The 17,062-nt window shown below is 33.8% G+C and overlaps 1 protein-coding gene across 2 annotated transcripts in view; it reads left to right on the forward strand.

Annotated features, from left to right (window-relative positions):
- Positions 1-939: 939 nt before the first annotated feature.
- Positions 940-17,062, forward strand: part of LOC134695874 (uncharacterized) — a 33,097-nt gene continuing 16,974 nt past the window's right edge. For both annotated transcript variants that reach the window (XM_063557341.1, XM_063557342.1), the window contains exons 1-7: positions 940-1,277; positions 4,193-4,692; positions 12,116-13,479; positions 13,899-14,014; positions 14,536-14,624; positions 14,902-14,984; positions 15,235-15,330. In XM_063557341.1, the coding sequence (XP_063413411.1) occupies positions 1,106-1,277; positions 4,193-4,692; positions 12,116-13,479; positions 13,899-14,014; positions 14,536-14,624; positions 14,902-14,984; positions 15,235-15,330 (2,420 nt within the window). In that variant the 5' untranslated portion in view covers positions 940-1,105. The remainder of the gene's footprint in view (positions 1,278-4,192; positions 4,693-12,115; positions 13,480-13,898; positions 14,015-14,535; positions 14,625-14,901; positions 14,985-15,234; positions 15,331-17,062) is intronic.

Below are 17,062 nucleotides of genomic sequence, written 5' to 3' on the forward strand. Positions count from 1 at the left end.
CAAAATCCCTTTTGCAGTTTTTTAGGAGGATGACGATGAGGGAATCTGAAGTAATCCTATAATATAACTGTTTAATATTTCTAATTATATTAAAAACATTCACAAATCGAGAAAAAAAAAACATGCCAACGTTTACATGTTTATGTGTGGATTTTACGATCTTATTTGCCGGCGATGCAAGTCCAGGAAATATCGTTTGTTAGCTCACCTGTCCCAAAGTGTTCGATGACTCAGTCACTCATTAATATCGAAGTGATATTTTCACCCGGCATGTCTGGGTGTTAATGCCACTGATTATCTCGAAAACTATATTAACTTGAAATGATCACTTTAAACAGCAAATTTATGATCAGCAAAATCAGATCTACAAATAAGTCAACATGGCCGAAATCTTCAGTGAACTCATTATGGGAATCATTGCTCTTTAATGACAATTTTTAGTTTTAACTGATTTTGGACATTGTTGAAGTTGAATGGACCTATGTAAGCGACACATGCTTGGGGCTAAAATTTTAAAATATTTAACATCATATTGGTTTCATCCGAGTAAGCAGTTCCAGTAAGTACTGGGTGGCCATCTAGGTCTTTTACCATGTTTACTACTGACCAGAAACATTATTTTATAAATAACATAAACGGCTCGATACCTAAAGGTCAATCCTTCGCCTCTGTCTTTTTATTATATACAAATATTTCGCCCGGTTAATTTAATTTTCACCAAGAATCAATCAATCAATCAATCAATCAATCAATCAATCAATCAATCAATCAATCAATCAATCAATTTGGGAGCTAGAAAAAATGATAAACCCCATGAAGCACGTCGTATGAAAAAAGACGAGATCGACTTTATAACACATGTCATAAATTTATGTAACGATGTTGAACATACAATAAACTGCAAGTTTCCGGAATTGTGTTTTAGTCCGACCCCGACTCCCATTGTTAGTTTGAGTCATGCGCAGAAGCTATCACACGTTTTCGTGACATTTGTAAATATCGAAATTCCATCCAAGAAAAGGCTATGACAATGTTTAGAACGTTTACATGCACTATTGTTTACTTGATCTCCTGATAAACACAAACAAGAAGAATTTTGTATAAGATGGCACACTCAAATCGACAAAAAAGTCCAACTAAAGTGCATAAATTTGGAAGCAACTCTATCCTTGATCATTCTGAAAATGACAAAATTTTTCAAGTGCTCCAGGAAATGTTTCATGGGAAAGTTGAACCAGAGGTCGTGCACATGATTTTAACAGAAATGGATTGGAAAGGCAAGTCAAGGCGGCAATATTGAAATTGCAAAGTTTATTGTAAAAAATTACCTATTCCCTATAGCTAATTCAACTGAAATTAGAAAATGAAAGATCATCCAAACGTAATAACAAGTAAACAGTACCACTCACACACTAACAGTTTAACTGCCACCCCTAAATTTCAATCACAAGTCCATTCCCAACTATGGACAACATCAGAGTCAGCCAGGCGGGAGTTTACAAGCTACTCCGTGGACTAAGACCATTCAAAGCCACTGGGCCTGATGAAATTCCAGCCTATATACTCAAAGAAGCAGCTGAACACATATCACCATATCTGACCATAATTTACCAGCAATCTTTGGACACTGGAATTATTCCTGACGACTGGCGAGCTGCCAACATTGTCCCAGTCTTCAAAAAAGGAGAAAAACACAAAGCTTCTAATTATCGGCCAGTCTCATTGACTTCAATCTGCTGCAAACTATTGGAACATATTGTTCACAGCACCATCATGGATCACTTTGACCGCCACCAGATCCTTTGTGACCATCAACATGGTTTCAGATCCAAAAGATCTTGTGAAACACAACTCCTGATAACACTAGACGAAATTGGCAAGAATTTAGACCAAGGAGAACAGACAGACATCATTCTGCTTGATTTCTCCAAAGCCTTTGACAAAGTGCCCCACAAGAGACTCCTCCAAAAAATGGACTATTACGGAATACGTGGAGTAACACTCAAATGGATACAAGACTTCCTAAGCAAGAGAACACAAGCCGTATTGCTTGAAGGGCATAAGTCTGGCCCCCTAGACGTCATCTCAGGGGTGCCTCAGGGAACAGTCATCGGACCCCTATTATTTCTGGCTTACATTAATGACCTGCCACAATCAACATCTTCTGAGGCAAGGTTGTTTGCAGACGATTGCCTAGTTTATAGGAAAATAAAGAATGTGAAGGATAGCGAGACACTTCAAGACGATCTTAACAAACTCCAAGAGTGGGAATCACGATGGCAGATGAATTTCCATCCTGAGAAGTGCATCGTGATACGGATTACCAACAAAAGAAACCCACTGATAAGGAACTACCAACTACATGGTCACACACTAGATGCAGTCGAGCATGGGAAATACCTGGGAGTCACCATAAACCATGACCTACAGTGGAAGACACATATCAACCAGACAGTAGGCAAAGCATCAAGGACACTAGGCTTTCTGAGAAGGAACCTAGGACGGTGTAAACCAGAAGTCAAAGCCAACGCCTACATCACCATGGTCAGACCAACCCTGGAATATGCATCCACTGTATGGGACCCTTATCAACATAACCTTGAAAAAGAACTAGAACAAGTACAGAGAAGGGCAGCTAGGTTCGTGTACAATGAATACCAAGACGTATCCCCAGGTTGTGTCAGCTCCCTAATGGATAGACTAAAATGGGAGCCTCTTAAAGATCGCCGCTGCAAAGACCGACTCACCATGGCATACAAGATCCGCAATAGATTGGTGGATATTGACCCCTCTAATTATTACAAACCCGGAGATTCAAGGACCAGAGGAGGCCACCGCATACACCAACAGCGCACTCTAAAAGATCAATACAGGTACTCCTTCTTCCCAAGATCAACCAGGGAATGGAACACTCTACCGGAAAAAGCCACAACAGCAGCTACACTAGAAGAGTTCAAGGCCAGCCTTACCATCCTGCCAGAGGCCTTGACAGGAGCTTCACACACCTAGAACTCCTTTGACCCCAGATGTACATAGTTTTATTTGTAAATTTTCTTGTAAATAGTTTTTATTAAGTGAGGAAGGAAGGAAGGCCTCATGATTTAACGAGCAAGAGTCATTTTTACACTCAAGAAGAGTCCGACTCTGTACTGAAAGAAGAAGAAGAAGAAGAAGAATTAAGGGTAGTCATGTACTCTTTTATCGCTTGCAATTTCACTTTTGGCCAAATGAAAACTGAATGTTGTTTTCCCTAAACTCAATAACATAGGCAGGTAAGGTATAATATAAATCTGTTGAATTTCACACATTTTATGTTTGTACACAAGTTTGCATTTAAATTATTAGTGTTTTTAGATGTCCATATATCATACATGTAATATATAGGTATATAGTATAAATTATATTCAACTCGTCTAACATGATGACATGTCTAAACATCAACCCAACAATGTTAGATCTGTAAATTTGCTTTATATTCTCATGAAAAAAATCTTTCACTGTCATTCTACTTGTTTACATGTTCTTTTCCTATTTCTGGTTATTAGAAACACAGTTTTTCCAAATATGTAATTGTTTTGATATTAAAGTGTCGGTCCTACATGAAGGTATAAACCAGATGACAGGGGCATTTGTACTGTGCACCCTTCTGCCTGTCTCTAATACATGTAACTTAAGTTTGCCTCCTTCAGATTTCATATAATATTTGTAAAACTCATACACAATGCTTTGAATCTCAATGTTCACACAGATTTCAAATCTGAGCAGTGAGACCTTTCTGTTTTTCACGAGTTATTCCCCTTTATAACTTTAAAAATTTGGAAAATGCAAATCTTGAGGTGGCATTCTTTGTCCTAAAACACATACTTCTTTTATTTACAAACATTTTCAACTTCTACATGAAGTTTGAGAGCAGGTTTTCCATAAAAATACAGCAAATTATCATATGTACATGTAGGTGTATTGAAGTTCCAGGATTTTCTCTAAGTGTTTTCAACAAGTATCAAAAAGTTTTTTTCATGAATTGCCGTGGGGAATAAAAGGGTGCTAAATATGTTATGATATCAATCAGGCTTATCATAATAATCATTAGGCTCATAGGTATCTGAATTGTATCACAATAACACTTAACAGTTGCAAATTATTAATCATCCATTCAGGCATATTAATTGAAAGATATATTTGTACTTTTTAGTGGATAAAGCTATAGATACTTTACTGACATTTTGTGGAGAAGGTGGCAACATTGACAGAAAAAAGAGCAGACTTCACAAAATGGCTCAAGAAATACTGTGTAAAAACAATGACGAATCTACAGATGTCAGATCTGCTTTACAACAATGTGAAGCAAGGCATGAGTTAGCAAGTCCAAAAAGTCATGTGACTTTACCTCCTAAGTCACATGATGAAGACATGCCACCCTTAAGTAAATCAACAGTCTTAAGTGACCATGCTATAGCATCTAACAGTGCTTCATCAACAGTTGGCCTAGAACGTCGCAGAGTTCCTCAGGCATCTTCTAGTCCACTTCAACAAATCCGAAGTGTAATGGCTTCAACATATGGAAGAACACAAGAGGTGAAGGACAAAGGACATACTGAAGAACCACCAACTATTAATCCTTTATCTGTAGATGATGATATCCACACAGATAGTAATCTCATATCTCAGTCTATTTTGTCAGGAGCATTACATGTAAGTTCAAAATATTTATTAATGTTTTACTGGGGAAAATGATTATGATGGTTTATTAATAATTAACTGATTAATTGGTTAGTGACCCATTCGATGGCAATAAACAGATTAACTATAACATTTGTAATCACACCTTTATAACACCTGTTGTAAATGTTAATTAACTGCGGGTCATAAACTTGTCAGAAACATAAAGACAGGAAAAGTTTTAATACTTTCATGCAAAAATATTTTTAATTTTTCAAAATTTAAGATACAAAATTGATTTGAAATACATTTATTTTTTGTAAATCTCTCTCTGGCATGTAACCCATATTATGAATAAAGACAGACAGGTAGACATAAAATACAAATACATTGAAATATGCAGATAAGCATGTGCAACAGTACACTGTCATGACTGTTGATTTAGTTCTGTTTAAATTTAAAACATAGGTCACATGTACATCGTTGATTCATAAGACTTCAATGTTTGGTGGAAAGCAATGAAACTTGTCCTTCTGCCATTCTGCTGCTGCCATTTCTAGTTTTCAGCTGACATTTGTTTTAATCACTGACATGCTGAATTCATGTCCAACCCATTTCCCAAAACAAGGTTAATCAAAGGTCTCATTAAAGCTTATAGCCTTTAAATTCATCATATGCTTACAGGAAAACATAATTCTACCAGAAACAATCTTTGACCATAAATTCTAATTTACAATATCCACAAAACTTCTCATCTGTAGCATGCAAAACTACAAAAGAAAAGTCGTGAAACTATAGGTTTACATTTAATATTGCTCAGATAGCAAGAATTCACTCATTGGGGGCACTGTCATCTATATACTGTTAAAACTATGTCAAAAATCTCCATTTATCTCTAAAATAATCAAAATCAGCACAATTCCTCTGTAAGGTGTCCTTATTTGTGAATAAAAAACTTGAGGCAACCATCGATTATTTTTTACCTTCATCATATTTTATAAAACCTCTCTGAAATTTCAACATATGATGCTTAATTTGCCATTAGTTATCCTCTCTTAAGCAATTATTTAGTTTGTGAAAATAAACAGTTTTATAGCAATATTGGATATATTTAAAAAAAACAAAAAAAAAACAACCATGTACACATCATGCCCCATAGGATACAGATGATGCTTTCCCTTAAGAGAGGCAAGAAATGGGAGAAAGCTCCCTTTTAAATAAAAACAAAGAGCTCAAAGATTTTCATTATCTTTATTTCATTACATTATGATCAATGTTCAGTATTACAAATAAAATATTTATTTCACCCAACACTCATTTTGTAGAATACATTTTCAATTGTAAGCTAAATTTATAGTGTATATACTATGAATTTTGATAAGGACTTTGACCTACATAAATTGGTTGAGTAACTTTTGACAAGGTTTGTGCTAATACTATTTATTGAATGATACATATAAAGTAAGCAGGTTGAACTACATCATCTACATGGACTGTATTCAAAAGAGTCAAAATGGTTTTTAAGCACGTACACACTCTTTTGAACAATTAAGAAGTAAATAAAATCTGTAATGACATAATAAGAGGAGAATTATGTCCTCATGGACTTAAAATTACCCATGGCAATTTTTAAAAGTTTTGGGTATAATATATTTTTCTGATTCTGTGTATTTTCTATTTAGTATTTTAAGTTTTTTTAAATTGTTCAATCTGGCAAGTGCATTAACTCTTTTAAGACTTTGCAAGTAAAAAGAAGGAGACATGGAATATGTGTCAATTAGCATAATCATAAAATCAAAAATGATATTATTCAAGGTCAGAATTAGGTTGTCATGATAAGGATGACTGTCCTACCATGTTTTCTTAAATCTGTCTTATATTTGTGTAAAGTAAAGGTATTGCATCATACATTTTAATACCTCCCAGTTTACCTATGATGTATGTGTTAATGTGATGGATTACAAACTGTAATAGAACTTTAATTAACATCTGTTCTCTCACATTATTTCACACATTGTACATGTAGAGGGTGAGTTGATGTTCAATATCTAGAAATATTTTCTTATTATCATTTATGAATTTTCCAAAAATCTGTCCAAAAAAATGATGCTGCACTATGATCAGGATGATATATTGTTTATAGGACGTGTAGGATGTAGTTAAATTTAACAGGAAGAAATATGGAACATTTGTCAAATTTAGTTAAAATTATTTTTTTCCTTTTGTTGATACTTGTATGATGCAATGTCTATTTACTTTTTATACGACCGCAAAATTTGAAAAAAAATTTGTCGTATATTGCTATCACGTTGGCGTCTGCGTCGTAGTCGTCGTCGTCGTTGTCCGAATACTTTTAGTTTTCGCACTCTAACTTTAGTAAAAGTGAAGAGAAATCTATGAAATTTTAACACACGGTTTATGACCACAAAAGAAAGGTTGGGATTGATTTTGGGAGTTTTGGTTCCAACAGTTTAGGAATTGGGGCCTAAAAAGGGCCCAAATAAGCATTTTTCTTGGTTTTCGCACCATAACTTTAGTATAAGTAAATAGAAATCTATGAATTTAAACACAAGGTTTATGACCATTAAAGGAAGGTTGGTATTGATTTTGGGAGTTTTGGTCCAAACAGTTTAGGAAAAAAGGGCCCAAAGGGTCCAAAATTAAACTTTGTTTGATTTCATCAAAAATTGAATAATTGGGGTTATTTGATATGCTGAATCTAACTGTGTATGTAGATTCTTAATTTTTGGTCCCGTTTTCAAATTGGTCTACATTAAGGTCCAAAGGGTCCAAAATTAAACTTAGTTTGATTTTAACAAAAATTGAATCCTTGGGGTTCTTTGATATGCTGAATCTAAAAATGTACTTAGATTTTTATTATTGGCCCAGTTTTCAAGTTGATCCAAATCTGGGTCCAAAATTAAACTTTGTTTGATTTCATCAAAAATTTAATAATTGGGGTTCTTTGATATGCCAAATCTAACTGTGTATGTAGATTCTTAATTTTTGGTCCCGTTTTAAAATTGGTCTACATTAAACATGTTAAAGGCCAAAGGGTCCAAAATTAAACTAAGTTTGATTTTAACAAAAATTGAATTCTTTGGCCTCTTTGCACAGGCACTTGTCTCAGAAAAAAAATTCCTATATACCTTATTATAACACAAGGTACTTAACTTGCATTTTAGAAAAATGTTGGGTGGTGACGAAGTTCTGTTATATGCCGCTTTATAGGCTGTTAATCCCACTAAAGCTTGTTTTATCGTAAATCTAAATTGATTTATCTTTACAATGGTGTATAACATGCCTACATTTATTGTCGGAATCATCTGTAGCAATCCTACCAAAGTATGTCAATCGTTATAATTTTGCAAACTGCTGAAGAATTGGCAATAAACGCGTCATGCTCCTTGTATATCTCGGTTTCCCATTGGTCAATTCTATAGGAAAGTCTAAATGATTCTCGGAGTTATCTGATCTTGTTTCATTTCATACGTAAAGTCAAGAGAGAGTCTGAAAGACATTGACGTCATGGGAAAATTTGTAACTTATTAGACATACCACAAACAACACTTGTTAGTTTTTTTTCACGGTATATCATACAATTTTACTAACTGTATGATAAGTTCTATTCATTCGAAAACTAACAGTTTTTTTTAAAACAATTTTAATAATAAATCATTTACTGCGGCCGTTTATTGCCAATTCTTCAGCGGTTTGCAAAATTATTACGATTGACATACTTTGGTAGGATTGCTACAAGGATGATTCCTACAACAAATGTAGGCATGTTATACACCATTGTATAGATAAATCAATTTAGATTTACGATACAACAAGCTTTAAAGGGGTTGACAGCCTATAAAGCAGCATATAACGGAACTTCGTCACCACCTAACATTTTTCTGAAATGCAAGTTAAGTACCTTGTGTTATAATAAGGTATATAGGATTTTTTTTTCTGAGACAAGTGCCTTGGCCTCTTTGATATGCTGAATCTAATCATGTACTTTTATTTTTTTACGACCGCAAATTTTGAAAAAAATTTCGTCGTATATTGCTATCACGTTGTTGTCGTCGTCCGAATACTTTCGGTTTTCGCACTCTAACTTTAGTAAAAGTGAATAGAAATCTATGAAATTTTAACACAAGTTTTATGACCATAAAAGGAAGGTTGGTATTGATTATGGGAGTTTTGGTCCCAACATTTCAGGAATTAGGGGCCAAAAAGGGCCCAAATAAGCATTTTCTTGGTTTTCGCACTATAAATTTAGTTTAAGTTAATAGAAATCTATGAAATTTTGACACAAGGTTTATGAACACAAAAGAAAGGTTTGGATTGATTTTGGGAGTTTTGGTTTCAACAGTTTAGGAATTAGGGGCCAAAAAAGGGCCCAAATAAGCATTATTCTTGGTTTTCGCACAATAACTTTAGTTTTAGTGAATAGAAATCAATAAAATTTTAACACAATGTTTATGACCACAAATGGAAGGTTGGTATTGATTTTGGGAGTGTAGGTCCCAACAGTTTAGGAATTAGGGGCCAAAAAGGGACCCAAATAAGCATTTATCTTGGTTTTCGCACCATAACGTTAGTATAAGTAAATAGAAATCTATGAAATTTAAACACAAGGTTTATGACCATAAAAGGAAGGTTGGTATTGATTTTGGGAGTTTTGGTCCCAACAGTTTAGGAATAAGGGGCCCAAAGGGTTCAAAATTAAACTTTGTTTAATTTCATCAAAATTGAATAATTGGGGTTCTTTGATATGCCGAATCTAACTGTGCTTGTAGATTCTTAACTTTTGGTCCCGTTTTCAAATTGGTCTACATTAAGGTCAAAAGGGTCCAAAATTAAACTTAGTTGGATTTTGACAAAAAATGAATCCGTTGGGTTCTTTGATATGTTGAATCTAAAAATGTACTTAGATTCTTGATTATTGGCCCAGTTTTCAAGTTGGTCCAAATCGGGGTCCAAAATTAAACTTTGTTTGATTTCATCAAAAATTTAATAAATGGGGTTCTTTGATATGCCAAATCTAACTGTGTATGTAGATTCTTCATTTTTGGTCCTGTTTTCAAATTGGTCAACATTAAAGTCCAAAGGGTCCAATATTAAACTAAGTTTGATTTTAACAAAAAAAGTATTCTTGGGCCTCTTTGATATGCTGAATCTAAACATGTACTTAGATTTTTGATTATGGGCCCAGTTTTCAAGTTGGTCCAAATCAGGATCTAAAATTATTATATTAAGTATTGTGCTATAGCAAGTCTTTTCAATTGCACAGTATTGCGCAATGGCAAGAAATATCTAATTGCACAATATTGTGAAATAGCAAAATTTTTTTTAATTAGAGTTATCTTTCTTTGTTCAGAATAGTAAGCAAGAAATATCTTATTGCAGAATATTGTGCAATAGCAAGATTTTTTTTTAAATGGAGTTATCTTTCTTTGTCCAGAATCAACTTAAATCTTTGTTATATTCAATATACTTTACCATTCAGTGATAACAAGCAGTTTTTTTACATCTTAATATTTTATGATGTATTTAAATGAGTAGTTATTGTTGCAAACTCAATTAGAATATTTTGATTGAGATTAGTTTTGGAATAATGGAAAGGGGGATGTGATTAAAAAAAAATGGGTTCAATTTTTCTCATTTGAAATTTCATAAATAAAAAAAAAAATTCTTCAAACATTTTTTGAGAGGATTAATATTCAACAGCATAGTGAATTGCTCTAAGAGAAAACAAAAAAATTAAGTTCATTAGAGCACATTCATTCTGTGTCAGAAACCTATGCTGTGTCAACTATTTAATCACAATCCAAATTTAGCTGAATCCAGCTTGAATGTTGTGTCCATACTTGCCCCAACCGTTCAGGGTTCAACCTCTGCGGTCGTATAAAGCTACGCCCTGCGGAGCATCTGGTTGATTATGGGCCCAGTTTTCAAGTTGGTCCAAATCAGGATCCAAAATAATTATATTAAGGATTGTGCAATAGCAAGAAATTTTCAATTGCACAGTATTCAGCAATAGCAAGAAATTTTCAATTGCTCAGTATTCAGCAATAGCAAGAAATCTTCAATTGCACAGTATTGTGCAATAGCAAGAAATCTTCAATTGCACAGTATTGTGCAATAGCAAATATTTTCAATTGCACAGTATTGCACTATAGCAAGAAATATCTAATTGCAGAATATTGTCAATAGCAAGAAATTTCAAATGGATTTCAATTGGAGTTATCTTTCTTTGTCCATAATAGTAGTTGAAGCAACTTAAATCATTGTTTTATACAATATACAATGTATATTCACTTTTACTACCAACTGATAGATTCAAACAATCTTTACCATTCAGTGATAACAAGCACTTTTTTTACATTTTAATATTTTATGATGTATTCAAATGAGTAGTTATTGTTGCAAACTTCATTAGAAATTTGAATTGAGATCAGATTTGAAATAAGGGAAAGGGGGATGTGAAAAAAAATTGGGGGGGGGGGGGGGTCAATTTTATCCATTTCAGATTTCATAAATAAAAAGAAAATTTCTTCAAACATTTTTTTGAGAGGATTAATATTCAACAGCATAGTGAATTGCTCAAAGGCAAAACAAAAATTTTAAGTTCATTAGACCACATTCATTCTGTGTCAGAAATCTATGCTGTGTCAAGTATTTAATCACAATCCAAATTTAGAGCTGAATCCAGCTTGAATGTTGTGTCCATACTTGCCCCAACCGTTCCGGGTTCAACCTCTGCGTTCGTATAAAGCTGCGCCCTGCGGAGCATCTGGTTTAAATCAGGAACAAAGCATGTGCATAGTTATGATCCATCTGTTTATAGCAGTACTAGTACTTATCTGAGGACAAATATTATATTTTCCACTTGATTGAATTCAGAAAAACATTGAAAAATGCTAGATGGATTTCATTTCTAGATACAATATAGAATATGACATGTTATTGTATTCATAAATTATTAGAAGTTTGTGTCTTGGGAATTATAGTAGCTTCCATTATAGTTGACACTCCATTGACAACTGCCAGATACAAAATCCATAAGCATATCATGTTTTCAAAATATGCAAAAATTGAAATCTACATAGGAAAATACTTCGACAGTGTACAACTTAAGGTGATACCCAACACTTTCACTTTTCACAATTTGACTGGTTTAATTTTTATAAAATTTTAACAATGTCATGAATGTATTTACTTTGAACCTTTAACAAAAATATAAAAATTTAAAAAAATTTGAACCCACTGGCATGACTGGGTTTGTCAGAAAAATTACACTGGTTATATAGCAGTTTGGCAAACACCAATTTGATCATTGAGAAGCTTAATATTCCCTTTACAACGTAACATAATTAAAATGTTTCACTGACTTTACAGAGTTATCTCCCTGTAGTGTTAGGTACTACATTAAAGACTTAGTAAATTTTCTTGTTATTTCCAGTTGTCTGGTACTGAAGGTTTGTCAGAACTGTATAATCCATTCTCAGATGCTACAGTAAAGGAATCAGACTTATATCAGGATAGCTACCAAGCTTACATGGACAATTACTGGCCAGATATCACAGCTAAATTTGGAATCAAACCAACTAAAGACATGGCTCAAAATAAAGAAATGAATCATCAGTCTCAGAGGGATGCAACAAATATATTCCCTGGAATGTACACAGAAAGTGATGACAAGAAGAAAAGCGTCGTTTCTCAATCTAATGGGGTCCAAAGTAGTTCTGATGAAAAAGAGTCAGATAAGATATTAAAGGAGAAGGTCAAAGGTGAAGCAAACTTCCCCAGGACTGGAATAGGTAGTAACAACATATCTATGTTGGTTAGATTAGGTTTAGCAGAGAAAAATGAAAGAGGACAGTTAAAAAATCTTCAAAAAGACCCAGAAGAGGACTTAGATTTGAATTTTAATATGGAGACTTTTGACTTGGAAAATGATGACAGCTCCAGTGATGGATCTATTCTATCACAGAGTGGTTCTGCAGAAACTATAGCAGCTGAACTGAAGAATATGCTGGGAATATCTAAAGAGGAAAAGAAAGAGCCTTCAATGTTAGAATCAGCTGCCAGAGAGTTAGAGAGATTGAATGCTTTATCTCCTAATGCTAAAGAATTTATTCCTAGATCTACAAATGTACAAAGTAATACCATAGATTCAAAGCCATTTGATGCTTTTCCTAAATTTCTAACTCCTAAGGCAGCTTTACCTACTCAGCAGAGAACTCTTCCTCCTTACGCAATGTTCCCACCCCAGCAGCAAGGGCAACACCCACAGATAAGGCCTGTTCCCATGTTCCCTGTACCACGACACATTCCCTTTAATCCACAAATACCCATTGTACCAGTGACTTTAGTTGGTGTTCGTAATATGCCACCACAACCACCGCCACCAATGAACATTATGCCACAGACAAGCCAAGTTGGACCGATAATACAAACAACAAACATGATGCACCGACCATCAACTCTAATGCCTCCTCCTGGCCTGGTACCAATATCTTCACCTACACGGAACATGTTACACCATCCAATGTCATCCCCATCACCACCTATTTTACCGTATGCCTCTGCTTTCCCTTCACCTACTGCTCAACAACTCGCTAATGAAGCACAACAGTATGCTACAATAGCTGCTCAGCAGATGACCAAGAAGGTTCAGGCTCAAAGTAAGGAATCCTCTCCGTCTCCACCAGAGAGGTCACTAGATCTCGGGTCACAGAAGGTCAAGGACAAGATCATAAGTGGTGTTAGAGTTTTCATTATCTTGAGAGGTTTACCTGGCAGTGGGAAGTCAACACTGGCAAGGTAAGATAATATGCCAAATGAATGTTTCACATATATCCCTCCTTTATAGGAGTACAACATAAAAACCATGAAATACGGTGAAAAAATGAAAAACAAGGAACACATGACACACTATATGCACTAATTTATGTAAGCATTTGTCTACTAAGTTGACCAGCATGGCAGTGTTGGCTGTTACCATGGCTAACAAAAGTTGATCTTCCCCAAACATGAATGAATGCAATAGAACACGCACATACAGATCTGCATATACACATGAAGTCATGGAAAATGATTGAAGTACTCATTGTCAAAATATATTAAAAAGTTCTAAAATACAAAACTAAAAAAAGAAATTTCTGAAACTTAAAAAAAATAATTGTGATTAATGATAAAGCATTTATTCTTAGCAGAGATTTAAATTTTACCCTTTTTTGCAGGGAGCTGAAAGAAAATGGAGAAATATTTTCTGCAGATGATTATTTTATGAATAGAGATGTGTATTGTTATGATCAGAGGAAATTAACAGATGCTCATGATCACTGTAGGAGAAGAGGTAAGGGTCAAATGTAGTAAAAAATACAATTAGACACATAGGCTCATAAACATTGTCATAAAAAGATACAGAGCTTCATGTTCAAATTTAAATAAAACAAGAACCTTATACAGAAGCTGATGTTCAAAGTAGGAATAAAAAAAGAAATCTGTATAAACCCAAAAAATGAAAATATGTACGGTATATTTTATTTGTTATAATAAAATGAGGGGTACAAGAAAAAATGATATGAAATTCCTTTTATGCGTTACTATGGAACCAGTTGATAAAACCTTTTAAATTCAGTTGCATTCTCTGCTTGTGAAGTACGCTGTGTATATATTAGTTGGTTTGTGGTCAATCTCGTTGAGCACCACATTGGTGAAACACAACAAACTATTCATTTAGATTTTTCTATGAAAGGGATCCCAGAACTCTCAGTTTGTTCATAATTACGTTTCTAAGTACATTGTTACACCATCCATGACATGACTGTTTTTCTTTAATTGAATAATAATATATTTGCATATATTATGTTGTAGCACTTGAAGCTGTAAGGAAGAATGTATCACCTGTCATTATAGACAATACCAATACACAAGTCTGGGAAATGTGTCCATATGTTGATATTGTAAGTGTGTCATAATGATAGGAAACTGTAGTGGTTAACTGAGATCAGAGCCAGACTAGAACTCTCAAAGTTGTCATTGTTTCTGAGATTTTTATTGTGTAGAAATATTAATGATATATACAATTTTCAACAAAGTGGTCTATGCACTCTGTTAGATTACATTCTTTATTAGGATTGTAGGCTTTATTTATAAAAAGTTAAAGAATGTATACAGTTTTCCATAGAATGGTCTATAAATTCCATAAGTAATTATATTCCTTCTTTGTCCTGTTTGTAGGCCAAGTCTGTGACTCCTGAATATGAGATAGACATCCTGGAACCATCAACACCCTGGAGATTCAAAGCAAGACAATGTGCAGAGTACAGTATTTTCATAATATCAGAAATATTTATAACAACTTTTTTCCATTAAATACAAAATATACAATTGTAAATGGTCCACTTTGAGTAATAGGCCTTTCAGATTTTTAGTTCACCCTCACAGTTAGAGATAAATGTCTTTGAGGAGAATACCAAAACACTTTAAGAACAAATGGTTGGAAAAAATTTGACAAACAATGCCTATGAATTTAGATATTATATCATATAAATCAGAAATGTTATATTATAGGAAATCTGATCATGCTGTGCCGTATGAGAGCATCAAGAGAATGTTAGATAGATACCAAAGAAATGTTACCGTAGATATGCTAATTAATACTAAAAGGTAAATACTGTGATATTTTTGGCAATCTGATTGTAATGATACTGCTTCTCCAATGGAGAAAGGGCTATTTGAAGCTTAGACATACTGCTCACTTCTGTCTGTCTGTCAATTTATGTGTCTGTCTGTTCTCTCCAGCAAATTTCATTAAAACTGCTAATCAGAGTTTTGTGAAAGAACTTATCTTCATGGTAACATTCTATTTCGTTAAATGCATTTACAAACATTCATAGCTCATCATTGTTAGTCGATTTACTGTTTATATTTGTAGCAGGGGATAAAAAAGACTGTAAGCCATAACTCACAGTCCACTTTGTATAATCACATTTCTTCCAAAAAATACATTTATAATTTTAGATAGGTATGATTATAGATTGTAGCATGTTCTTTTCCATATTGGTCCTAGGTATTATCCTGAAACCCCCTTCTCTGCCAAAGGAGCCACCTGGACCCAGTTGTTAATCTCTCGGTTAAATTTTAACCAAGGGTTAAATATCATAACCCTTGGTTAAATTTTAACCCTTGGTTATTTTCTGTTGTTCATCCTGTGGTTAAATTTAACCCTCTGTTAAATCCTTGGTTAAAACAGATATATTTAACCCACCTTTAGGGGTTGGGTTAAATATTTAACCAAGGGTTAAAATTTTCAAAAAAGCAGCACATCAACTTACTTTCAATATTCTAAATCCTATTGTTAAAAAACCGTGAGAATTTCGGAGAGAAATTAATCCCATCAACTTAACAGACTATTTCTTATTCTCAATGTATACAAGTATTCTTTTCGCAACTTTTTTTTTAGTTTAATCATTTATCTTTAACTCTTTGGGAGTTCAGGATTGAGTTTTTTTTTTGATTATTTCTATAGCTCAGAATGTGTCGGGTGGATACAATGTTCTATCCGCTGGATAAATTATGTCGGTACTTTTAGGCTGGTGAAGATTTACTCATTCAATTTGGATAAACACGGCATTGACATTGATTTACAGTGGGTGTTTTTAATTGAGATTTTCAAGTTTCAGATAATTCATTGTTTAAAAAATCATAAATTGTATTATGAACCCCATGACAATTTGATCTCCGTGTAAATCCCGGATTAATTCGCACATTGCCATTATCAGTCCAGAAATTAAGAAAACCATTCTGTATCAATATATGCATGTAGTTGCAGTTGTTCATTTTGTACAATAGCACGCATTTAATATACAAGTACTAGTGATAGATTTTATTATGAATCCATAGGATCAATGTAATTACCCGCTGCCATGCGTTCTATCAGGTTCGCGTTACTGTAAGGTATAAAATAAGTGCTTCAACTCTGTACCCAATACCTGTTTTTTTCTAAGGTTAAGATTTTTAAACAAATCTATAATTCTAGGTTCTAAAAAACCATGATATTTTACTTTGCCGTTGTAAATTTTGACCGACGTATAACACTTATTTTAATTTTAGCACGTTTTTTATGCCAAATACAGGGTTTGTAGATACATGTAGTAGTAGCAGATCCAACTAATATCAATTTCGCTATTGCTCTTGTATATCATCCCTATTTAAACAGAAGTCCTGACACCTTTTTGTTTTAAACTTATAGCTAAAATTCACTTTTAGTTGGATGAAAGGAAGCCAATGAATATTTCCCATAATAAACTATTATTGATAAGTAAATATAAAAAGAAGATGAAGTATACAACTCTCCACAAGAGACCAAATGGCACACAAATTAACACTTATATGTCAC

Source organism: Mytilus trossulus, chromosome 14, assembly GCF_036588685.1.
Source record: "Mytilus trossulus isolate FHL-02 chromosome 14, PNRI_Mtr1.1.1.hap1, whole genome shotgun sequence".
Taxonomy (NCBI): Eukaryota; Metazoa; Mollusca; class Bivalvia; order Mytilida; family Mytilidae; genus Mytilus; species Mytilus trossulus.